This window comes from Anarhichas minor, unplaced genomic scaffold (genome assembly GCF_050575085.1).
Source record: "Anarhichas minor isolate MPS153535 unplaced genomic scaffold, ASM5057508v1 ptg000021l, whole genome shotgun sequence".
In the NCBI taxonomy this organism is placed as follows: domain Eukaryota; kingdom Metazoa; phylum Chordata; class Actinopteri; order Perciformes; family Anarhichadidae; genus Anarhichas; species Anarhichas minor.
This window is the reverse complement of record NW_027466467.1, coordinates 1,865,261-1,891,519: the sequence shown is the minus strand read 5'-3', so window position 1 is coordinate 1,891,519 and position 26,259 is coordinate 1,865,261. Positions and strand designations below refer to the sequence as shown.

At 42.0% G+C, this 26,259-nt stretch overlaps 3 protein-coding genes and 1 long non-coding RNA gene across 7 annotated transcripts; 1 reads left to right on the top strand and 3 right to left on the bottom strand.

Moving 5' to 3' along the window:
• Window positions 1-389: 389 nt before the first annotated feature.
• Window positions 390-13,711, bottom strand: pcif1 (phosphorylated CTD interacting factor 1). 4 transcript variants are annotated; one of them, XM_076095938.1, is made up of 16 exons: window positions 13,574-13,711; window positions 11,337-11,495; window positions 11,118-11,242; window positions 10,015-10,131; window positions 9,741-9,880; window positions 9,384-9,541; window positions 8,821-8,968; window positions 8,616-8,699; window positions 7,540-7,639; window positions 6,966-7,125; window positions 6,438-6,607; window positions 5,784-5,870; window positions 5,509-5,693; window positions 5,071-5,164; window positions 4,370-4,545; window positions 390-3,932 (listed from the first exon to the last, which is right to left on the bottom strand). In XM_076095938.1, the coding sequence occupies exons 2-16, from the start codon at window positions 11,461-11,463 to the stop codon at window positions 3,494-3,496; spliced, it is 2,310 nt and encodes a 769-aa protein (XP_075952053.1). In that variant the 5' UTR covers window positions 11,464-11,495; window positions 13,574-13,711; the 3' UTR covers window positions 390-3,493. The 4 variants fall into 4 exon arrangements, with proteins under 4 accessions (XP_075952053.1, XP_075952056.1, XP_075952055.1 ...); XM_076095941.1 differs by having other exon boundaries at window positions 11,337-11,491; window positions 13,574-13,591; XM_076095940.1 differs by lacking the exon at window positions 13,574-13,711 and adding an exon at window positions 11,752-13,541.
• Window positions 13,147-24,763, top strand: LOC142954744 (uncharacterized). The gene is made up of 2 exons (XR_012955750.1): window positions 13,147-19,407; window positions 20,376-24,763. It is a non-coding gene; the product is annotated as an uncharacterized LOC142954744 (long non-coding RNA).
• LOC142954739 (haloacid dehalogenase-like hydrolase domain-containing 5) lies at window positions 16,597-22,256 on the bottom strand. The gene is made up of 9 exons (XM_076095943.1): window positions 21,580-22,256; window positions 20,364-20,555; window positions 19,843-19,955; window positions 19,421-19,514; window positions 19,300-19,333; window positions 18,886-19,060; window positions 18,592-18,768; window positions 17,219-17,396; window positions 16,597-16,997 (listed from the first exon to the last, which is right to left on the bottom strand). The coding sequence occupies exons 1-9, from the start codon at window positions 21,634-21,636 to the stop codon at window positions 16,800-16,802; spliced, it is 1,218 nt and encodes a 405-aa protein (XP_075952058.1). The 5' UTR covers window positions 21,637-22,256; the 3' UTR covers window positions 16,597-16,799.
• Window positions 22,380-26,189, bottom strand: isy1 (ISY1 spliceosome associated protein). Its single transcript, XM_076095945.1, has 11 exons — window positions 26,058-26,189; window positions 25,739-25,761; window positions 25,353-25,404; window positions 25,085-25,150; window positions 24,755-24,797; window positions 24,538-24,650; window positions 24,321-24,438; window positions 24,107-24,229; window positions 23,842-23,954; window positions 23,591-23,680; window positions 22,380-22,807 (listed from the first exon to the last, which is right to left on the bottom strand). Exons 1-11 carry the CDS (start codon window positions 26,058-26,060, stop codon window positions 22,700-22,702), a joined length of 852 nt encoding a protein of 283 aa, XP_075952060.1. The 5' UTR covers window positions 26,061-26,189; the 3' UTR covers window positions 22,380-22,699.
• Between the last annotated feature and the right edge of the window lie 70 nt (window positions 26,190-26,259).

Genomic DNA, 26,259 nt, shown 5'->3' with positions numbered 1-26,259 from the left:
TCAGATAATCTATAGAATGTTTATTCATAATTACATTTATTCTGGATTTATTACAGATCTCAAATATGGGAAAATATAGTCTTAAAAATTGAAGATAAGGAAGTTATTACGAAAAAAACAATGAAGTAATTTTCTCAAATTCAATTATTTCTGGTATTCTTTTCAATGAAAGAGGAGATAACCTCCATAAACAGTTTAATATATTTCTAATAAGTCTTAATTATTACACCAGTGTTAATTATCTGACCCGGTTATTTGTAAAGTGTATTTGTTACTTCACCTTTGACCTTTCATGAGTGGACACTTCCCGTGTGTCCTGTGTTGTCAGGACAACACGTGTCACAACATAACATGATCAGAGCGTGAGAAAGACGAGCTGGACAGGTGTGTTACTGGGTTGGATATGTTTTTTACTGGGAGAGTGAAGCTGCACTTTGTTTGCAGGCAGGAATAAAAGGACAGACCGTATTTACATTCTCCAGCTGTGAGGACTACAAACATGGCCGCGTTTTCGCAGCTGTGCAGCATCGCCGCGTGACATCACACTGACGGTCATTTCATGTTTAAACCAGACTTCAGTGGTTTCAAGCAAGACTATAAAGAAACATCGTATTCAGCAAAGACAAAACTTGTAGTTATGACTTCTGTTTGATAAGCTTATAATCATGAGGAAGTATCTCTGAATTAAAGCTTGAAATAACTTATTATAATTACACTAAAACATTGTGTAACTTTGACCAGTTTAAATTATAACATCTGTATCTCATAATTAAGAGAAAGTTCTCGTAATTATAATTCATTTTATCTCACACTTAGGAGACTTATTTTGTAATTATGAGATACGGACGTCACAAATACAAGAAATCTGTCATGAAATCTTTTCTCTAAATTAAGAAATAAAGTTCAATCAATTATGTGATGAATATTAATTGCGTAGCTACACGACCTTTATCTAATAAATACGAGATCTTTACGTTGTAATTATTAGACACGGATCTCAAGTACAAGACAAATGTTTTGGGATAAAAATCTCGCAAATTGCAACCGTTATCTTGTGATTAAAGTTCATCGTAATTACAAGAATTATATTTTGTAATTATTTTATAGAAATCGTAAAAATTTGTTTTCTTGAAATTATGAAATGCAGAAGTCATTAAGACCAGAAAACTAATTAAATTGATTGTAATTACGAGAATCCAAATCACAAGAGAACAATGTGTCTTAATTACAATAAAACATTTCCTATTTCCACCAAAAAGGGTTTTCTGGCTTTCCAAAAAATATTAAAGGGACAGTCCAACATTAGCCTAGCTTAGCACAAAGACTGGAAACAGAAGGAAACTGTTAGCTTGGCACCATAAAAAACAAAAACAAATCCACCTTCCAACAACTCAAACACAAAATACCAAAATGTTGGACTGTTCCTTTAAAAGAAAACTTTAAACAACTAAAACTAGAAAGTTGAAGAAACATCTCGTGAAGCGGCGACGCCATGCAGCCCAAAAGCTCTGCCTGAAAAACACATTCAGGATTTACGAACATCATTTAGAGTCCAAAAGGTTTCATGCACAACAAAAAAAAACAAATAACATAAAAAAATTAAAAAAAAGTTACTGAAAAGAGAACAGCTGAGAATTATAAAAATAATGTGGAGTATCCTGCTGGTTAGACTTCAGCATTACTGATGCATACACACGTCTACTTTGACATACAAGATATAGATTTTCTTAATAACACTTTGGTTTAGTTTAAAACAAACTATCATAAGCTGTATAATACAGATCTCCATATCTTCTTTTTTTTATGTTAAATTAAATCCCCAAAAAAATACAATTCAATTTTGTTTTGTTTTTTAAATCAATTCAAACAGCAATGAGGAAAAATAACATCAACAGACTTCATATCAGTTTATAACTGTACAGTATCTACATAACCGGAGACAGACGCCCCCCGATAGGACGACTCAGCCAATCAGAGAACAGACTGGATGTGTAAGAAGAACTGGATACGGCACCATTTTTGCCCGAGTAGCCACTTGGCAGTACTGCAGCCCCCCAAAAAAAAGCTATTTTCCCCATAGTCTATGGGAAGAAGAAAAAGCCATAGACCATCATCTTAAAAATCTCAAACTTGCAACTCCATCAACATCATTTGATCCATTAAGGATTGAATTTATAAAACTTCTCAAGCCGAGAAAGGCGATTTTAAAAATGTGTGACGTCATCACTATGTAAAGTATGTGGGCGGATCTGCGATTTGGGGGCGGAGCCAGAGGCGCATATTCAGCGGACCGCAAATCACGGAAGCTAGGAACTAAAAATGCGGCGTCTTGGTGTCCAATGTCCAGTTCTTGTTAAACATCCATGGTGTCGAGTTACGAAGTGTGAGGAGTCGCTGGTTCTTCGAGTATTCTTCATTATTATTATTAAATGCTTTCTTTTGAAGATCCGTTCCTAAACCTGTTAATGTTCACTAAAATCAAACCAGGTAGCAAGTTCATGTTGTGCAAAATTCAGAGTATTAAAGTTAAAACAAATATATTTTGACAAAAAAAGTCAAAAAATAAAATAATAAAAAGTATTTTTTCAAGAAAAATGTTGAGGAAAAAAGAAGACATTTCCAGAAAAGGTCAGAATATATATTTTTAGAAAGTTGACAAGCAAAATATTTTGAGGGTGAATAAGAGGAGAAAAATTGCTGCTTTATGTGGTAAACAGGGTTCCGTCTATGAAAACACAACAAGGAACCCTGAATTAACTTCTCACACTTCACAACTCACCTGGTGACAAACACACCTGGTCCAACACCTGTCACATGACACCACAGGAAGTCTGATGAGACCTCTGAGGAGTTGTCTGTCATCGTCGACCAGTTCCAAGTCCCAGTTCTGACTCCGCCTCCTTCCACAAGTAAATATGAACTCACCGCGAACGCTCCGCCGACTCCTGCCCGATGAGTTTCCCCCACAATGCACCACAAACTTGGGAGGGTTCATCCTCTGAAGGACGTGCACCGAGTATGGAGGAGGCGGGGCCTGAAGAGTCTTTCCTACTCAATGAGGAAAGACGAGTCCAATAGAAACCATAGCTGCCTTGTCAACCAATCACCAAGCCCTGTCGGTGTGGGGGACCAATCAGAAGTCTTCCAGTGACGTCACAGATGACGTCACAGGTGAATGAAAAAAGTTTTTTTTTTTTTTAATTTTTATTTTTTTATTGCTGGAGCTTAATTACATCTTCTAACTGGCTGTGAATGAAAAAGCTCCAGAAGCTCTGACGTCAGAGCTTCGACCAATCAGAAGAGCTGATGTGTGAGGGGAGACGGTGAAAGCCGACAGAAAGGATCAACTCTGGTCCAGAACCGCATTGTGGGTAAGTGGACAGATGCTACAGGTGTTGGTGAGGGACAATCTGAAGAGACGAGACGACGATCAAAAAACAGAGAAACTTTACACAGGCGAGGGGGCGTGGTCACACTATAAGCCCCACCCCCATTACACGGCAGCCATCTTTTCTTGAGGACTGGTGCTGCTGCTACTGCTGCTGCTGCTACTACTACTAGTACTACTGCTGTTGTTGTTGTTTGTGGTGGTGGTGGTGGTGTTGTTGTTTGTGTTGCTGCTGTTGGTGGTGGTGGTGGTGGTGGTGGTTGTTGTGTTGTTGTTGTTGGTGTTGTTGTTATCGTCAGGACCACCAGGGGACATCACCCCACTCTGCGTCCTATCAGCGGCCTTGGGGGCGGAGTCTTTGTCTCCAGGGGTAATGGGGGCGGGACCAGGAGAGGCCAGGGTGGCGGGGCGAGAGGGGGAGGGGCGGTACGCTGCCATCAGCTCGGCGAGACGCTCCGGAGTCGGTGCCCACTTCGCAAAACCGGCGTCATTCTGAAGGAAGAGTACCGCAGTACCGTGTACCGCCCGGTAGTACATCTCATCTCTGGAAATACACACAGATACACAAGATTTCAGATGTAGTAAAATCTACTCCCTGCAGGGACATACATGAGAGAAAAATACAGAGCAGTAGAGTGCAGTATTAGTACCTCTTAAAGATATGTTGGCGCCGAGGCCCTGCTGTGTTTCACGTTTGTATGTTTTTATGGTGGTGGATAATTTAGTTTTTAATCCGCACAACAATAGATTTATTTTAGGGTTCCAGACTGATCTACAACTCATCAGTGCGTGTCTCCTTTTGTGTACAAGCAAACTGTTTTTATTAAACACATAAACACCATAAAATAAAAGATTGAATATTTCGTTAGATAGAAACATGTTGTGAATCTGTTAAATCTGAACTAAATCTGCCATCTGCCAACTATCTATCTCCCGATCAAAACCCATGTTCATACATGTGGTACAGTGCAGTAACAGTACCTCTTGCAGATGTGTTGACTCCCAGAGCGATATTCGTGTTCGAAGGCCGTGATGTTCAGCTGGTGACGGAGGAATCGACTTGCTTCCATGCGGGTCAGAGCCGGGGTCACGGGGTCACGCCACTCGGGGACGAAGACAATGAAGGACAGCGGCTCAGAGGACTTGTCCAAAAGCTCCTGGTAGACAGAGACAGACCATAATATGTTTGACCGTCATCTACAAGACCAGTGTAGACACCAGCACAGCCCGGTTTAGACCCAAACAAACCAGTTTAGACCCGCACAGTAGGGCTGGGCGGTTTTAATTTCCAGTACGATACGGCTAAAGAAATAAACCTAAACAACACCTACTAACAACTAAATCCTACGGTCTAATCCCGTTTCTTTCCATGGAGGGGCTTAGGTGAAGGAAACAGGAAGTGACGGAACGGAAGACACGCCACACAAACAGCTGTTCACCGCTCGCTGGCCGGCCATTTCTTTTCGCCGTTAATTAATTAATGATTTAACGTGAAGAAAAAAAAATACCGTGAAACCGCCAGAATCTTACAAAATACCGTGATATGCATTTTTGGAGCCCTACCGCGCAGCCCGGTTTAAGTGTCCGCACAGCCCGGTTTAAGACCCTGCACAGCCCAATTTAACCATTCAAACCGGGACGGACCAGTACGGTAAAACTAGTATATAAAATATTGGACGGACCTCAAAGTGTGTCACCATGATGTCCATCAGCTCTTCACAGAACGGAGGGTTGGCTTCAAACGAGCCGCTGACTGGACGGAAAGACAGGAATGGCCTGAAAAAACAAAACAACACACACACACACACACACACACACACACACACACACACACACACACACACACACACACACACACACACACACACACACACACACACACACACACACACACACACACACACACACACACACACACACACACACACACACACACACACACACACACACACAATAATTCTGTAATACTACTATAAAGTTTTGAAAAAGGAGGCTGTGCTTTAACAATGGGATTCACGATAGAGTACTAAACCCAAAGTCCAACGAGCATACTCCAGAGATGGAGTAGAACCTCTCAGGTACAGACAGACAGAGTTTAGAGGTGTTAACACCCGTCTCACCCTCTGGATCCGAAGAAGCCGTCGATGTCGGGGAAGGCGGAGCCAAACTGTTTGAAGTAGCAGTTGAGCGGCGAAGCGAAACACTCGAAGGAAACTCCAAACTGTCGAATCAACGCCTCGAACACCGGCACCGGCAGAGCCCCCTGCAGACCCGTCCCCTCGTTAGTGCCGCTGCCAAACATCACCTGGACAAACACACACAACTCATTAACTCAGCAATTACCAGAGTCGTTACCAAACACATACCCCGATTGGTTAACAGAGAGTCAGCTGACCTGGTATCTCTTGAGGAGGCACCAGACTCTGGACAGGAACTTCTCAAAGCGAGGATCGTCTATACAGCTGTACCTGTACAACAACTCCTGGAGACACAGACAGACAGTCAGAGAATATGACAGACAGACAGACAACATCAACACAAACTTCAACAGTCTCTCACAGAACACCCACATTAAGCAAGCGTATATATTATTGTTTATTTTATGAATCGTTATCTTGTTCTTTCTCTGCTTAATCACATTGGTATTTGACACTTTGACAATATTGGCCTTGTTACATTCATGCCAATGAAGCACATTGAATTGAATGGAGTCAGACAGAAAGACGGACAAACACAGAAGTACGCTGAGACAAATTTACGTTTCACTAAAACAATGTCGCCTTCTGCTGGTGGACTTTAGCTGCTGAAAGTGCAATGGAACTAGCTTAACTTCTTGAATACTGAGCAAAAATATCTCCCGTTTTATATTTGGTGACATTAAGTTAAAGTCATAAACACATCCTGAACACTTCCTCCATGTTTACCTGCTTGCGTCTGCACTACTTGATCCTTTTCTTAAAATTGCTTTTAAGCTTCTGTCAATCAAACTCAAGACATCCTGTAGAAGTTTCCCCGTTAAAGTTTTAAGTTAAGTTAAATCGGCACTGACCAGTTTGCTGAAGTGTCCTCTGTTGACTTTGACCATCTCTCCTCTGAAGCGTAGACAGGCCACGTCGTTCTCAAAGTGCAGCTCGACTCGGGGGAGGGGCGGCGAGGGCAGCGCCAGACGCACCGGGTAACAGTAGACCAACCGGGACTGCTGGGGGGACGCACTGGCCTCTGAACAAACACACAAACAACAACACATTATAAATGATCTCCGTCCAGATGAGCATTTTAGCGAAATAATCTCGGTGCATACTACCACCTCTAAAAAAAGCATATCACATGACTATTCACGTACACTGGGTACGCTAAAATAGCTTACCTCCTGCGAATGTGTGGCAGCAGTAGCATTATAAAATGCAAAATAAACCGCACAACAGCTGCCAGCGTAAACAAGTGTTTTCATGCGGAAAAAGGGGCGGGACGAATCAGGGAATTACACGTCATGACTGATGAGACCCAATCAAGACGCGAACTTCTGCGTTTCAAAACGTAGTGGTGTGGTTGTAGCCTCAGGTGTGTGTCTGTGTACCAGTGGGGGGGTCCTGCAGCAGACTCAGATGCGTCTGTCTCATCCGGCGGCTGTACTCTGCAGACAACTGGTAGATCTTGGAGCAGATTCCCTCCACAGAGTCTTTGGCGACAGCGGTGAGGTGAGGACCACACTGTTGCCTCAGGTGCTCCAGACGGTCCTACACGCACACACACACACGCAGAAACTACATTACATCCTGGCACAGTGAACTTGTCTTTATGGTGTATTTGACTCTAAATGGACCATAATTTACTAAATGAACATCATGCTGTATTGAAGAAGACTTGAAACTAGAGATTGAGACCATAAACTCATATTTACAATGTTTACTGAGGTAATAAATCAAGAGAGAAGTAGAGTCATTTTCTCATAGACTTCTATACAACCAGAGGAGTCGCCCCCTGCTGGACATTAGAGAGAATGCAAGTTTTAAGACACTTCCGCATCGGCTTTACTCGGCAGAACCGGAAGATTGCCGCCTGTTTGGAGCCAGGTAAGTTCGTCATGAAAACAGCCTGAGACGACACGTCTTGAGAAGAAGAATACAGTATGAATCAGGGTCAAAGGTTACCATGTAGTCCTCTTTGCTGGCGGAGTGATCTCGGCGCAGCCAGCTCATGGTGTCTTCAGCGTTCCACTTCACGACCTTCCTGCTCTCTGGACTCGCATTCCTGCACAGATCAAAAGGTTAATATAGCAGCAAACAACTATGAGCTATGTAAAGATATATTGGTGTTGATTGCTTGATGTGTTGTTGGGTGCTAAAATGGATATTGCATACGTTTGAGAAAATAAATTGTGATTGATGGCTCTAGCGAGCTACAATATCAGCTAAGCCTCTCAGAGATGGAGAAACGATGTTGCTAACAGTTTAGCTTAGCCTTCTGCTAACCTACTGAGCTATCACGGCTGCTGCACCACTAAATTAGCACGCTAACTAGCCGCCGTCTGGCTACTTAGCTAATTACACCATGCTTTCATGCTACACTGGTTACAGAATATGAGCCCAACATTGGGGCTGATGTGTAACGGTCCCGCTGCCTCACTCCTTACCCGCTATGAGGTTACTTCGCTGGGAGGAGAGCAGACGGGAGCTCCGGAGTCTAGCTAGCTATCTAGCCAGCTCAGGAGATGGACAAGCTAGCTAGCTAACTAGCCCGCTCTAGAGATGGACAAGCAAGCTAGCTAACTAGCCCGCTCTGGAAATGGACAAGCTCGCTAGCTAACTAGCCCGCTCTGGAGATGGACAAGCTCGCTAGCTAACTAGCCAGCTCTGGAGATGGACAAGCTCGCTAGCTAACTAGCCAGCTCTGGAGATGGACAAGCTCGCTAGCTAACTAGCCAGCTCTGGAGATGGACAAGCTCGCTAGCTAACTAGCCAGCTCTAGAGATGGACAAGCTAGCTAGCTAACTAGCCAGCTCTAGAGATGGACAAGCTCTCTGGGGCTCTAGTCTGGTCAACAAAACTTGCTACCCAGCGTTAAGTAACGTGTTCATAGAATTATTCTGCCTCCACCAGCACTACGCCCACAAAAATAAGTCACCATGTCTAGTAACAGAAAAGGGGTCGATAGAGCTCCTTTTAAAAAAGGTCAACGGTTAGTTCATCATCAGGATAAAGCTCTGATTGGTCCGCTGTTAACCTACCTGGAGTCAATCATCTTCTTGGCAGCTTCAGCGTATTTAAACAGCAGCTTCCGGGCCTCCTCTTTGTACTTGATACGTGCCAACCTTTAGACACAAACACACAAATAACAACACATCATCACTATGAAAATAAATCATAATAGGTAAGATGAAACATTTGCATAACAGAAGGTTTGAAGTAACTGACTGACAGACAGATAGGTACCTGATGGGAATGTCGTTCATGATCTCTCTGAACATGGATGGGGAGATGACGGGGTCGCAGTCACTCGGCAGTAAGGGGTCGTGGCCTTTGTCGATCACTTTCCTCTCCAGCAGCCAACGGTTGAACGACTCCCGGGGCGGATCAATACCTGAACCACAGACAGACTTACAACTTGTTCATGGACTTTCAGAAGGTAACAACAAAACAGCAGCTTTCTAAAAGTTTATTTTTTCCTCTGTTTTTGTCATGTGACGTTCATTTCTTCATATTTATTTGGGACGGTGGTCCTCTGAATATTTTAGAGAGAGCGAGAGAGAGGATTCAATTGATTTTGTATAACCCAAAATCACAAATTTGCCTCAGAGGGCTTTACAATCTGTACACATGTGACATCCTCTGTAGCCTCTAATGTCCACTGGCACCACCAAACCTCCATTCTTCCACCATCTATTTTTTTGTTTGTGCAGCAGTTCATAGCGGAAGTGTACCGCCTCCCGTTTTTAAAAAAAACATCAAACTGTTGTTGGATGAGTTCTGGATTGACCTCCAGAGACCCAACGTACCTTCTCTCTGGTGACACAGCTCGTGGTAGTGTTGCCGAAGTTTGGTGACCAGCTGAGCTCTCAGCAGCTCCATCTCAGGGTGGGGGGGCAGCAGGTGGTTGGCGGGGGGGTGCTCTCTGATCACCGCGTTGGTCTGGGCGTCCAGATCCCAGTAAATACTAAAAACAACAATAAACAACTTTAACAACATAAAGATTAAATCTAATAATTATCACAATATATATTGAATAATTATGAAGAACGAGGAAGATTTTGTCATGAACATTTTTCTTGGATTGTTTTGTCAGCCAGCCCGAAAATGCTATTAACAGAGAAGCTAAGGACGCTAACAGGGAGAGGCGTGGCCTCAGCACTCACACAGCTGGCCTGTATACAGCGGGGGCAGGGGCGGGGCTTGGCGTTGTGGGTGTGGCTGGTTGGGCCGGTTTGTCCTCGGGGGCGGAGTTCCAGGGTTTGACCCCGGGGGTGCTGGGAGAGATGGGGGTAGTGGGCTCCATCTGGAAGCAACATAATATGATGTTAAATAAATTAGATAATATTTTATTTGATCTCAGTTTCCCACAACCCACTGCACACCGGTCACTCGTTTAACTGTCATGAACCGATCCAAGAGCGTTTTTTTTCTTCTTACCTTGACTCTTTTGGGGGGCGGCCCCTGCTCCTCAGAGCTCCTCCTCTTCCTCTGACCGTTACCTAGATTACTGTCTCCGCCCTCTGCAGGAGCCGCATTCAGACCTAAAGGATCAGACTGCAGACAGACAGACAGACTCAGTTCTAAACTACAAACGAACTGTATACACTATGTACCATACAGTGAGAACAATAAAAAAATATGTGTTCACATACTAAGTTTGTTTACATTTTCAACAACTAACTCCCTGTTGTTGTTAAACGACTGCATGTGTTGTACCCCTGAAAAAGGGGGATACATAATCACGAGAGTGATGTGATGTTTTTCCTCAGCAAAGACTTTACTGAAATCTTTGTACAAAAAATACAATCATTTACACAGGAAGAGATTTACAGGAGAGTACATATGCTATTTATGTTAAACACTATTCAAAATATTACTTCAGATATTTCCCCGAGCACAAACTAGCTTACATTCAGTACTGTTAAAACTCTCAAAGTGCATAAAACATATTCTACAGATAAAACAAATAAAATATCACTACTAAATATTACCGTCTGTGTACATGTAAATTCACAAAATGGTGGGAGTAGACGCAGCTACTATTACACCGTCAACACGCAGGAACTCACGTAAGTTACACACACTACAGTACTCTCGGTAAAAATTAGCTCTAAAGTACCCAAAAATGTAACAACATTCTCTTAAAACGTATGACCATGTTAGCAGATTCATACCGACATGTTAACGCTGTTTAAAATCCACAACATACCTGAAAAAGGGGGATAAATAATCACGAGAGTGATGTGATGTTTTTCCTCAGCAAAGACTTTACTGCAATGAGGAAAAAGATTGCGATTTCCCCAAGATATGTGGGTGGAGACCAAAGCAATCGATCTCAGACTCAAGATCAAGACCACTATGTAGATCACAGTTTAACACTACGTACCTCAAACGACACAATTCAGAACAAAGCAAACGATGCAAGAAAACACAATCTTATTATTTCCCTTAATTTATAAAAGTGCATATTTTCCAACTTGTCACACATGCACCTGTCCTTTCACCTCACACATTAAAAAGGAAACAGTGACATTACTCACGATGACATCATGCTGACCCAGCACTGGGACCTCCCACAGGCTCTGATTGGTGAATCTGTTGAAATAATACGGTCGGTTCTCCCTCCGAGACCAGCACTTAGACCATCCAGCCTGGACCAGTTCATCTGTCAGACAGACAGGTCAGAGAGAGACAGGTAGAGAAACAGACAGGTGTACATGGGAGCTCAGACAGACAGGTAGAGAGACAGACAGGTGTACCTGGGAGCTCAGGTGGTTTGGAGGTGGTGGACGGAGAAAGGGGCGGTTCCTGAGAGGAGGCGGAGCCAGAGGGAGACGGCATGATGGCCGCCTCCCCTTTCACCGATCCCTGGCTGTCATTGGACATCTCAGCTGCTCGTCAGAATGACATCGACCTGCCTGGACAGGAAGACACACTTTAATATCTTTCAAAATAAAACAATGGTGATATCTTGGACTTATAATTTACGATACAAGAACTACAGAATGAGAAAACATATGGTTTCTTTTGTACATAAAGCCGTCACATGATCAAACATATCCGATACGGATCCCCATCAATAATGATTAATATCGTTGGGTTCTGCTCCAGACACATGTGCAAAGGTTTCAGATTTTCTTCATTTGATTGAAGCCAATAATAAAGTCTTAAAACCTGCATTCTCTCTACTGTCCATCAGGGGGCGACTCCTCTGGTTGGATTGAAGTCTATGAGAAAATGACTCTACTTCTCTCTTGATTTATTACCTCAGTAATCATTGTAAACATGAGTTTATGGTCTCAATCTCTAGTTTCAAGTCTTCTTCAATACAGCATGATGTTCATTTTGTAAATTATGGTCCATTTAGAGTCAAACAGACCATAAAGCAGGGGATGCTTTAGGACAGGGCTACACGGTGATTGACAGGTCTCTACCAGAGACGTATATGGCAGCTCTAAGTCACTCCTCGCATTTCAAAAACAACATGGCGACGGCCGTAATCCAAGATGGGGACGGTGTAATTGCCGAACTCGAGGCTTCGTAACATCAATCCACAAACCAATGAGTGATGTCACGGTGACTACGTCCACGATGACTACGTCCACTTCTTATATACAGTCTGTGTGGTTTCAATTATAACACATCATGATAACGTTATAATTTACCTTCAGTCAGTACTCATTTTCACTGAGCAGAGCCTGAAGGCATCATAATGTAACTGAAGTGAACCTTTAATCGTTAGCCATTAACTAAGATTTAAAAAGGTGCAGACAAGAACAGTCTGGTTGTCCGGACCTGCAGCAGACATTAATTGTTAATAATCAATATCTTACACGCTCACAACACATATTATTCTCCATTTAACTCAACATGCTATAGTGCTGCTTACATGTAAACTCACATACTTAGTTATTTAGCATGTTATTATTAATCAGGTATATTCAGGGATTAATTCGTCTTTTTCCCCTTTTCAAAACAGTTATTAGAAGAAGTTTATTGTTGTAAAACTAGTTTTAATGAGAAACGTTACACTGATGGTGTGTGATGTTATAGAACTCTTCTTGGTATAATAACAAATTTAAATCCGTTGAAAAAGGTCTTCCAGTATTGATTGATTGATCCGAGGATTATCTGCTTTAATAGTAAACAGATTATCTTTTATTTTGAAAAACCGACGGGACATTTGTCTCCGTTTGTGACATTTTATATGTCGAAAGGTTTGTAGATTAACGAGATAAAACAGATGAATAGAAATAGATGAATACAGATAAATCCAACGAAAATAATCAAATTAATCGAAAATAGCGACAGATTTGACGTGAGCACGCTGATCACGGACCGTCAGAATGTGGCGGCAAACGGACCGTTCAGTTTAAAATCAGATTTTTTAAATAATAAATATTTTAATCAAACACATTGTCTGTGTACATCCAGTAAAATGAAAGCGGCTGTGCGAATTCATTAAATAATCGCGATGTTTTCCTTCTCATACGCAGGAACGAGCGCTGTGGTGGTAACACGCATGCGCAGCCTGGGCAGGCTTTTCCAAACAAACACGGAGGAGGAGAAGAAGAGGAGGGGGGTGAAAAAGGAAAGGGGGGGTGAAGGAGGAGGACAACACAAAAGCTGCGGCTGAAGACACGGACACACCGGCTCTCAGTGTCGGTCCATAGCGGGTCCGAACCGGGCTAAAGTTACTTAAAAACACAGAGAGGCGAACGGGGACGTCTTTTTAAGTCCCGTCCCGCCATTAACGGCCATTTTGCGCTACCCAACCAGTCTCCGCTCAAAAGCGACAGCTGCTGTTTAAGGCGCCACTTCAGACAAGATGGCGGACACGCCCCTGCCACAGCGCTGCGCGTCCTGCACATCATTTCTGGTCTTTACTACAAACTCAGCCGCCCTACGCGCGGGTAATACGGCTCATCTGAAGGCCGAAACCTTCCGCCGCGTGTCGGTCCCGTCGGAGCGGCTCCGCACGGCCGCCTGCCCTTACCTTGACTGGTTAAATTGCGGAGAGTCGCGGGTTCTGTCAGTTTGTTTCGGGTCCTCCGCTCCGCTCCCTCCCCGCCTGCTCAGACATCTTTACAGGGACCCGGAGTGAGCCACTGCGCATGCGCAGCTGGTGTCCCGCTTCCTGTTACGATACGTCCTGCTCCCGCCGCCATTTTGAGCAGGTCACTTCTCCACGTAGCTTCTACGTTTGATAAAAAATACAAATGTTAATACATTATTTATTTGATGGAATAGTGTTAACGGTCTCATACTATTAAAAAGCTTAATTTTCTTCTTTATTTATTACAAAACGGGTCTAAAAGCTTTATAAATAATGTGAAAGTATCAAAACACTTAATTCATAGAGAAATGCACACATTTCAACTAACTGTGGCATTGGCATGAACATTTCAGAAAAAACAATGTTTCCAAATCATCAAAATAAAAAAAGTACACAATAATATTAATAGGAATATTAACAAAACATAAACATGACATTACAAGTGTTATGTAAGGATATATTTACAGTATTACAATTACATTTCAACAAACTGTCCCTCACGTTGTGGCATGTTGACACATATTGGGCAGCAAGATAAAACTGAGTTGGATTTTTCAAAATAAGTGTTCCTTATTCTGTCAATTCATTATATCTTTTTAGAACCAGATAACATTATGATCTTCCAATGTATTAAATAGTCTTCTTTACATTGTGTTATAATGTAGTTTTACTCTGGTGTTTGGAGAGAAGTGTTGTTGCTGAAACCCAAAATACAAGAATGAACCTGGAAATGATGCTTTAAGAAAGTTTTCATAACATCAAATGAAATGAAACAAAATATATTTATACATAATAGATCCTATAAATATCTTTAAATAATCTTATGGATCTTTAAATCTCAACCTTTAAATGAGCTGTGTGTAGGACAAGTGATGAGTTTGCAGATTGCATCCAATTCAACTTTCAACCTTTCCAAACATGTCGGAGAACAAAGGTGTCCTTCAGGTAAAATATAAAAAGCCACTGTTTGGTTTGTCCTTTCTGGGCTCCTGTAGAAACATGGCAGTGGAACATTATATCCTTATAATTGAACATTTGATCAGATCATCACTGGCAGACAAATAGTTTTAAAGAAATTGGTTAAACTGTGAATAAAAACACTTGATTAATTTAAATGTTTTTGGGTCTCTAATAAAGAGCAAATCAATATTCTATGTAGAATATATTTTATTTATAACAAATACGAAGCATAATTATAATTAAGCAAACACTTCCCTGAAGCAAACAGAAAATGTCATATTTGTAATATATCATGTGTTTATGTGTTTTCACTCTCTTGCCTCCTCTGTCTTTATTAATTTATTCATTCCTATTTGTTTTCCAATCATTTATATCAACGTGTGCTTTTGTTTCCAGTCCCCAGACGGTGCCGTTGCTGTGTTTGTATAACATTTTATAATATTACAATTAAGTAAATTGTATATAATGTGTGTGTGTGTTTGAAACAAGTCCAGAATTCAAACTGCAGACATATTTGTTTATTTACTATAATTCTTATTCGAACAATCCAAGGAGAATGAATTCAAGTATAATTTATTTTTTCAGGTTTTCAGACGTTTTTTTTTTATTCCAGTAAAATATAAAGTACGAAAGTATTCAGGTGTTTACAATCAACATAAATTAGATGTCTGACATTAATCAGCTCAGATGTGGAGAGCACCAAAGATTAGTAAGATTATTAGTTTATTAAACGTTGAAAGGTCACAGGTGAATGTTTGTAAACTCAGGTGGTCACAGGTGTGTTTGAGACCATCAGCTGGGAGGACTGTTGATGGGCAGCTACCACCTGTAAGGTGAAGCTCATGTGACCAGTGGGGACGGCCAAGCTAGCACTACTGTTTGTCAGCTAATCTGCTAGCATGCACCATCAGCTGACTTCTGTATTATTACCTAACAGTCAGAGTCTGACCGAGTTGTTTTGTGAGTTTACATTTTAAACTGATTTTGAGACTAATGTTACTTTATAATCCGTAGGTGTAAATAAACGTTTAATACACTGTTATCGGTAGATACAAGGATATTTCTATTTGTTAGAGCTTCTCCATATTTTATATTATTACAGCTGTGTTTTATGACAACATAATCAATGATCTGTATATACAGCAGACAACACTTAGCTCTGCTTACATTAAGTCTTATAAACCAGTTATTACGTATCAGCTGTGTGTCACAGACGGGAGGACATACTGATACAGCCGTTAATACACTGTGGACATATATAATGAGAATAACTCTGAATTCAGTTATTAGAGCATTTTAAAACTGTTACAGACATCTCGTTCCCAATGTGAGTCTATGGGAAAAAAGTATTTTGCATCATGTATGGGACCCGGAAGATTGAAATACATGGTTTGGCCAATATTAAAAATTTGCTTTACATTAGCAAACGGGACACACACAAATTGCCGCCGCTTTGATCATTCTGCGATGTTGATTACAGCGATCTGTGGAACACAACAGACCGCCGTGACGGACCACTGCTTACTTTGCTAGCGCTATATTTTGGGAGGAGAATGATGCTTTTGCCCACCAGTCCTATGCACATTTGTTTATAGAACATTAGCTGTGCCTTTAAGATGTCTCCGAAGGTCACGTGACCCTCATCCTCCAGGTTTTAGAGGCCCATTGATATACTGTTTATAAAAAGTGGACGTAGTCATTGTGATATCACCCATTGGTTTGTGGTTATGAAGCTTCGAGTTCGGCGATTTCGCTGTCGCCATCTTGGAATACGGCTTTTTTTGCAAACAATGACCGGAAGTGACCATATTTGTAATGCTGAAGAGTGACGTAAAGACGCCGTATACAGCTCTGGTAGCAGCAGCGACCTGTCAATCACAGTAAGCCCGCCCTAAAGCATACTCTGCTTTATGGTCTGTTTGACTCTAAATGGACCATAATTTACTAAATGAACATCATGCTGTATTGAACAAGACTTGAAACTAGAGATTGAGACCATAAACTCATGTTTACAATGTTTACTGAGGTAATAAATCAAGAGAGAAGTAGAGTCATTTTCTCATAGAGCTCTATACAATCAGACTTCTTATTCCATCGAGAGGAGTTGCCCCCTGCTGGTCAGTAGAGAGAATGCAAGTTTTAAGACACTTCGGCAGTGCCTTCACTCGGCAGAACGGGAGGTTGCAGGTAGGGGCCCATATAGAGGTCAGGTGTCAGACGTAACAGAGCTCTCTTGCTGCAGCAGCAGGTCGACTGCGGCCTCCACGTCCTCCACCACGTGATTTGGCTCCACCAGCTCGAGCTCCAGCGCCAGGTCTCTGTGAGCGTGGAACACAGTTTCCGTGACCCCGTTGCTGCGGTCACAAGGAAGCGGGGAGCGAGGGTTATAGACACCTGTGCACACCTGTGGACAGGTAGAGCAGCTCTGTGTTAGTGACAGATGTTATGACAACATGTTATTATCAGCGGGTCAGTGTGAACTCCGCAAACTATTTGATGTACTGATGATGATTTCACTGTGATGTCACTATGTACCCAGATCTCAAATATTAACTTGGGGATTTTTAAGATATTGTTACTCGTAACTAAATAAATAAGAGGAGTTGAAAACATTCCTTGACCTACCAGTATGGAGCGACACTGAGCAGCAGCAGACACCAGCTCCTCCTCCGGCACCGCAATCGTCACTTGACTCCCCGTTCCCTGGGCAACAAGCTTGGTCGTGGTCGTCATAGCAGCATGCTGCTCACCCAGGTAGCGATTGTACAGATTAGCACCGTAGATATCGGTCATCAGGTTGTCGCTAGGCAAGAAGAAGAAGTTTTGGTTTTGGATGGTTGGGTTACTGGATGACATAGATGGTGCGATGGATGGTTTAGTTTCCAACAGCGTAGATGGTGTTATGGACGGTTTAGTTACCAACAGCGTAGATGGTGCGATGGATGGTTTAGTTAACAACAGCGTAGATGGTGTTATGGACGGTTTAATTACCAACAGCGTAGATGGTGTTATGGACGGTTTAATTACCAACAGCACAGATGGTGTTATGGACAGTCTATGTACCCAACAGCGTAGATGGTGTTATGGACAGTTTATTTACTCAATTGCATAGATGGTGTTATGGATGGTTTAGGTACCTAACAGCGCAGATGGTGTTATGGACGGTTTAGTTGCCCAAAGGCATAGATTGTTGTGAAGTGGAGCTTCTAATTGACGACCAAGACACGTCTGGTTTTGAACGGAACACTTTACTTCCTTTTGCTGCAGTATAACAACTGTTACAGTAAAGAGAGCGCGCTCTTGCACCCAACATATAGGTTTTCACTTATCATCATCATTGTTAGCATCAATAAGACACGTACCATGCTACTTCTCGCTCCTCAGAGTAAAAGCACTTCCTGTTTCACGCTCTTCACAATAAAAGTACACATGCAATCAAACAATTTACAACATAGATGGTGTTATGGACAATCTATGTACCCAACGACATAGATGATGTTATGGACAGTCTATGTACACAACGGCGTAGATGGTGTTATGGATGGTTTGGTTACCCAACGGCATAAATGGTGTTATGGACGGTTTAGTTACCTATGGCATAGATGGTGTTATGGATGGTTTTGGTACCCATTGGCATGGATGGTGTTATAGACGGTTTGGTTACCCAACATTATAGATGGTGTTATGGACAGTTTAGTTACCCAACAGCATAGATGGTGTTACGGACAGTTTGGGTACCCAACGGCATCGATGGTGTTATCTAGCCGATGGCATAGATGGTGTTATGGACAGTCTAGGTACCCAACGGCATAGATGGTGTTATGGATGGTTTGGCTACCCAAAGTCATAGATGGTGTTGTGGACGGTGTACTTAGTCGATGGCGTTGATGGTGTTATGGAGTTATGGACTGTTTAGTAACCCAACAATATAGATGGTGGCATGGATACCCAATGGCTTAGTTGGTGTGTAGATGATGGTGTTATGGACGGTTTGTTACCCGATGGCGTAGATGGTGGTGAGCTTTTGGTTGTGGTTCTGCAGTCTCAGCAAGTGCTCGGCGTACTGGTATGTCAGCAGACTGGGTTTTCCCAGCAGGCCCTGGTACTGAAGCTCTCGACCCGTCATTTTCCTGTAGACAGACTCCAGACAAAGCAGGAACATCCCGTGACCGAACCTACGGCAACAAAGCAGGGTCAAAACTGATCGACATTACCACCTTAAGGACTTCAGCCCTGGCCTGGAGATATGGACGCCAACAGGTTAAACTAACTTCCTGTAGTGTGTTGTTTACCGTGGTGACGGGGCCTCAGCCATCCACATCAGGTCAATGTTACAGGCAAGAACCGGCAGCTGGGTCGGCACCTGAGGATCGTACACGCAACCTGGACTCCCATTGGTCAGGAGCACGTCAATCAGCAGCTGCAGGTTGGTCTCCCATCGGATTGGCTCTCCGAACAGAATGATCGCTATGGCAACACAGGAAGTCCGTAAAGAATAGTAAACAAAATAAATTGATAGATAGGGCTAAGTGTCTTTATTCTTATTTTTACTGAGTTCAAATTTAGCTGATTTTTATTTAATTATCATGAATGAGGAGCTGGAACATAATAATATGAATTAGATAAATAAATATAAAGGAAACACAAACGTAATAATGTTAAAATAAAACCATAAACAGTGTGTTGTGTATTTGCTGTGTAGTTACCTTCTATTTTCGGAAGAGTCTGCAGAGGAGACGACTGAAACAGAGAAAACACTGTTTGGATCACTGAGCTGCTGTCAGAGACCAAAAGTCACCTGTCACCTGTCACAGGTACGGTACTCACAGGTAGTTTGGGTCTCCTGTTGTGGTCCACCATGTCCAGCAGGGGGTGATGTTCTCTGAGCTGCTCGACGCTCACGACCTTCTGAAAACCCAAACTGACGATACGGTTAAGACTTCAAACACGAGAATCAATCAGACTTTATATACTCGCTGTGGTTCAGAGTGTAAAACTTTAATCACAAAGACAAATCACTTGCTCAGTTGCAGTAAGTTTGGTATGTATCAATATCTTGGTTAAATGTGTAATAAAGTCGCCTTATTCTTATTTCACATGTTTCTTTTATGGACCTCTGAATGTGACTGAACACAGAAAGTCTCCAGGAAGATTTCAATTATTGACACTCTAAAAACTACAATACCCATGAGCCTCAGCTGCTGTTGCCACGGAGAAGAAGCCCAACAGAGGTCAGATGTGAAGGATACATGTTGGCGATGTCCATCACTGGTCCCTGTCCGGACACCAGGACGCATTTATCATGAAAACTCTTCAGCATTTGCAAAGGACTGTGGGAAAGAACCACCTGCTCCGGGGCGATCTACGGAGAGAGAGAGAGAGAGAGAGAGAGAGAGAGAGAGAGAGAGAGAGAGAGAAAGAGAAAGAGAAAGAGAAAGAGAAAGAGAAAGAGAAAAAGAGAAAGAGAAAGAAAGAGAGTCCGAACATCCCAAAAAATGTTCACACTAAAAACAAACCAAATGTTTGATCGTTTTCATCGGACCTGTAGTTTTAGTTCAGATCACCTGGAAAACGAATTGTGAAAGGGCCCTAAATCACATGATCAAATCGCTCTAAATAAGATTATAATCTGAAAGGAAACAAGGAGACATGAACACAAAACACTGTCTTTCTCGCTCTGTCTCCACATGTTTGTCTGTCTCTTTCTCTATGTGTACACTTGTTTATTTTTTTGTCTCTCTCCACCTGTCTGTCTGTTTGTCTGTCCTACCTGGACCTCCAGCAGGTGAGACAGCTGCTGGGCCTTGTGATGTCTCTGACAGCTTCCTGCATTGGTGACGAAGACCACAGGAAACAGGAAGTTGTTGTTTCGGTCCAGAAGCTTCCGGAAGGCTCGTCGAGCAGCCGGAATCAACGAGCCGCCGCGAAGCAGTACTCCGTCCACGTCGAAGAGGATGCCCGCCTGATGGAGAAACAGACAGGTGAGAGAGAGAATATGCTGACTGTCATCAAGGTAATCAGGTAAAGAAAGCAGCACTTAATAAATAATCATAATAATAATATAAATAATATATATAATATATAATAATATAAATTATATATATATATATATATAATATACATAAAAATAATAAATCTTAAGTCATTACTACAAACATTACATCATTACAACCTGTGCCTTGCAACCTATTATTAAAACATATAAATATTAATAAAATGAAACATGACTGCAGAATGCTCCAACTGCAGTGGGTATTAATCCAACAAGACAAATATACTGTCTTAATATATTAATATTATATACTATTATAATATAACATGTAATATATTATATATATTAAATATGTAATATTAGACCAGAGTTAAATATTAAATAATATCACATTAAGCCTTTCTCTATCTGGATAAAAAAAAAAAACATCATAGGGAGGACAGATTTAAGTGAACTAACCTTTTAGTTTAAACTAAGATATTTTCAGGAAAAAAAACATCCAGATTATTATCTTTTAAAAACAAGATGTGTGACGTAAATTATCATTTTTAATTCATGATTATTAAAGCAGCTCTAATTCGGTTGTAATTGTGTAATAACTTAACTTCTGTCGTAAATTAGACTTTTAGACAAATATTTTCAGACATCAATTATTTGGAAACCATGTCTCCATCACATTTACAACTTAATATTTTCATCGTTTTTTTCATAGTTTAATGTATTTGTAATAACTTCTGTAGATGTTTTAATAAACATTCTGTCCAACCTGTTGCTAATTATAATAAAATCAAGTTTGTAAGTTCTTTAAAACTTTGTTCTGTACATCAAACTAGTGTAAAGGTGATGATGAGCAGCTGAACGGTCAGTCAGGAGGAAACGTGACCAGGTTTGAACCCTAAAACTAAATGGGGACAATGAGCAGGTCCCCATATGGTAGAGGAGTCCCCTTAAAGTCAGCGGTCCCCACAACACACACACACACACACACACTGACCTGTCTGCTGGTCGATATGGATCTGACCGTCTGCTGCATGAAACCTCGACACCACATGATGCCTGTCTGTCTGTCGAATACGAGCCTTCTGCTGCTAACTTGTACTGACTGAGTTGTGACATCATCAGGGGGAGGGGCCTCACACAGACACACACACAGTATCACACACTGATTGAATGTTCCTCACATGACATCACATGCAGCGTTCAGCCGTTAATCAGCTGATCACATGCTGCAGAATGCTGCCACCAATCAACCAATCAGCATGCCAGACTGAAACCACATGAGGAGACAGACAGAGACACTCTGAGGACGCTAACAACAGGGGAGGCCTCAAAGACAGACAGACACAGAGAGAGAGACAGAGGGAGAGAGACAGAAAGACAGAGACAGAGAGACTGATAGACAGAGACAGAAGGAGAGAGACAGAAAGAGACAAAGACACATGGAGAGAGACAGAGACTGATAGATGGACAGAAAGATATACAGATAGACAGACAGTTTTGAGGCCACTGTCACGAACAAAACAATAAAATGTGTTTATTGTTATTACCAATGAACATATTGTGATGTCATCTACTTTAAAAGGTGATGTCATGTGTCTCCAGGTTTTTTTTCCAGGTGTTCCGTTGCATGTGTTTTAAAAGTTTAGTAGAATACAGCCTTCAGTGTCCGTTAAACATTCAAACCGAACATCAGAACGGTTTATGTACCCTCGGGTTATGTTTGTGGGTTTAAGATTCTCCGTTCTCTACCAAAAAATCGGTGGAATCAACAAAAACACGACGAGAACAACAAACTGAGCTGAAGAACGTTTTAATAAGAAACAGGTAAAAAAATTTGCTGATATTTACATCATCAGACAGACGGGGTTTAGAGTCAGACAGACGGGGTTTACAGACAGACAGACGGGGTTTACAGACAGACAGACGGGTTTACAGACAGACAGACGGGGTTTACAGACAGACAGACGGGGTTTACAGTCAGACAGACGGGGTTTACAGACAGACAGACGGGTTTACAGACAGACAGACGGGGTTTACAGACAGACAGACGGGTTTACAGACAGACAGACGGGTTTACAGACAGACAGACGGGGTTTACAGACAGACAGACGGGTTTACAGTCCCAGCAGAGTTCTGGCCGCCTGACTCTGAGCCTGAAGAGTCTCGCTGGCGTAACGCTGCAACAACTCCATCTTCTTCCTCCTGACGAGCGCCTCCTCCACCTGAAAGACAGAAAGTTGGGCATTTTAACATGGAGGGATTGACTCAGTTCAGGAGGCAGCCTCAAGTGGTCATTTAAAGAACTGCAGTTTTTGACATTTCTCCGTTGGCTTCAAGTACAGCTGAACTAAAACTAAAAGTTGGGGAAAATTGTAACCATAGACTGTATATAAGAAGTGGGCGTAGTCATCTTGACATCACCCATTGGTTTGTGACCTATCAATCACCGTGTAGCCCCGCCCCAAAGCATACCCTGCTTTATGGTCTATTTGACTCTAAATGGACCATAATTTACTAAATGAACATCATGCTGTATTGAAGAAGACTTGAAACTAGAGATTGAGACCATAAACTCATGTTTACAATGTTTACTGAGGTAATAAATCAAGAGAGAAGTAGAGTCATTTTCTCATAGACTTCTATACAACCAGAGGAGTCGCCCCCTGATGGTCAGTAGAGAGAATGCAAGTTTTAAGACTCTTCCACATTGACTACTCTGAACCGGAGGTTGCCGCCGGATTGTGACCAGAGAATATCATCAGCCAATCTGTAAACAGGGTCCTGTGACACGTTGACCTGCGTTACAAAGATGTTCTTCCACACCTGAAATACATGAACATGCATCGCAACCACAGAAAAAATTAATTACTGCGTCCAAAGAATTGTGAGGGTTTGGTTAAAAGACATCTAGAGGTTAGGATTATGGGGTCAGGTCCTGGATATGCATTATGTGAACAATGGTCCTCACATGTACACAAAGACAAACGTGTGTGTGTGTGTCTCACCTCTTTCTGTGAAGGAACAGGTACGTGTGCGATGAAGGTGACTCCGCCCTCTTCTCCCTCCTCCTCATCCCGACTCTCCTCATCATCAGGCTGCAAACACACACAGAAAACACACACACACCAGTGATAGGAAGTTACACAAATAGCTTCACCCACCACCCCAACTGTCTGTAAATCTGCTTAAAAAAAGTTGGATATGTGTGTGTGGTCACAATTCTACAGAACTCCTGGGATGTAAAGGGACGGCTCACCTCTTCCTTGTGGACCGTGTAGATGCTCTCCTCCTCCTCTTCCTCCGGTTGCTTGTCTCCTGACAGACGAGACTCTTTCTCTGTTTTCCATTTCTGCACTGTCTCCAACACAGCTTAACACACAACACGCCTCATTAGAATCGTTCATGTTCTCCTCAGGAGTCATTGTAATCATGTAATAAAGGCCGATATTTAGTTGTATTATATAATCTCACTTTATACAAAATAAATTAATTTAAATGTATAAATAATCAAATAACCATACCTTGTTTCTCGTACTGAGCCTCCAGAGGAAGCAGCACTCCGTCGTCTTCGTCTCTGTAGCCGTAATACTCTGCGTCCACTTCCTTCATCAGATCCGCCCTCGTCTTCCTCAGCGCCGGGGCAGCTGGGAGTCACATGATCAGAGAGGACCAATCAGACGACGGTACAGCGATGGTTTGATATGAAACAATACAGCAAAGACGAAGTTTACGTACGCTCCTTCTCAAACAGCTCTCTGACTCCAGGCAGGTCTCTGGCTGCTCCAAAGTATTTATATCCTCGATTCCCAGGAACCTCCTTCCCCTCATGGTCCAACATCCTCGGACCGACTCGCTGAAAACCACAGACCCGCCATCAATAACTCACAAATGTGCCATCGGTACCTCACAAAACGGCCATCAAACAATATCTCACAAACTTTTGTATATTTACCGCGTAGTCTGGTCCTCCCAGCTCTTTGATCCGGACCTCCCAGTGACCTTTCTCCCTAAGCAGCTTGTTGATCTCATCATTCAGATCCCGAATCTTGAACTCCCCGAGACCAGCTGCAGACAGACAGGTCAGAGTGTTTATAATCTGATCTGATATCTGTCACAGTTTATCAATGTGAATTAATGTTCTTTGTTTCATATTTTATATAAATACTCACCATTCTGGATCTGAGCCACCTTCTTTGAGATCTCACTAATGATCTGGAACACACACACACACACACACACACACACACACACACACACACACACACACACACACACACACACACACACACACACACATTAGATTGTCTGCTTCATGTTCAGTGTCACTGATAGTTTGTGATAAAATAACTGAGTTTGACAATATCTGGTTCTTTGATGAAAAGCATTTAGGCCAAAGGAGATCAGTCAACTACAACTCCCAGGGTGCACTTCATTAACAAACAGCCAATCACAGTGCATCATGTTCTAGTATGTGCAGAGTTGTGTGCAGAGTTGTGTACCTGTCGTCTCCATTTCTCTGCTTTCGGAAGTTCATTGCACTCCGATGCCAGAAAAGGTCTCCTCTCCTGCAGACAGGTGAAGACAGGTGAACATCATCATACAGACAGACAGGTGAAGGTGAGCACTGAAGCTACAACGAAGCCACATAGAGGCTACAGTGAGGCTACAATGGTGTTCAACACATGCTTTGACGTACTGAAAAAACGGTACAATACTTCATGTTGTAGAAAAGACTAGAACACAGTAGAACACAGAGTAGAACCTGACCTTGACTTTTCCCTCCTCCAGCTGAGCCTGTCTGAACCGAGCCAGAGCCGTCCTGAGAGACACGGAGGAGGAACACAGTTAAAGACAGTAGAACCACAGTTAAAGACAGTAGAACGCCACGATCCTTTTTGAGCTTTAACTTTTAGTTTCCTCATGTGATATTAGTGATAAATCTATTCTGATGATCAATTAATCATTTTTGAAACATTTGTTGGTTCCAGGAACCTTAAAGGATTTATCAACTCATCGAGAAAGTCTAAATATTAATAAAAGCAGCTGTTCGATTGAATTATTAAACATCCAAAATTAATTATGCGTGTGTGAGGAAATATTGCTTTGAGTACAGAGTACACAGAGTATATACAGAGTACACAATAAATACTTACATGGCCTTCTCAGCGTTACGCGCCTGCGGAAAAGGACAGATGTTATAACACATGAAGAAAACATCAAACATACAGACAATATTATTAAATCATTATATAAATATTATGAATTCAATATAATTCAAATTATATAACCTGAAACTGTATTGTATAATAAAATCTAATAAAATAAATTGCTCAAAGGATTATTTAATAAATTGAGAATCCAAACCAGAAGCTAGTGAATATTTAACTGGCTTTAAGAGACTGTTGAAGTTAGCATGCTAACTAGCCTCACTAGCCTAACTAGTCAGAGTCAGACTGGAGATCAGCTGCTTACCATTTCTGCTGCTGCTGCTTTTTTATGTGTTTATGAAGAATCCGTTTATTAAAAAAGCACGAACTGAGGGGAAACTAAACGATCCACACACGCCGACACAAACAGGAAGTACTTCTGCGGCTTCTTCTCCAGCTTCCGGTTTCGTGACGTGTTTATCGCCCCGTCACTGCCTCCTACTGGAGAGGTCTTAATCACCCTCCAC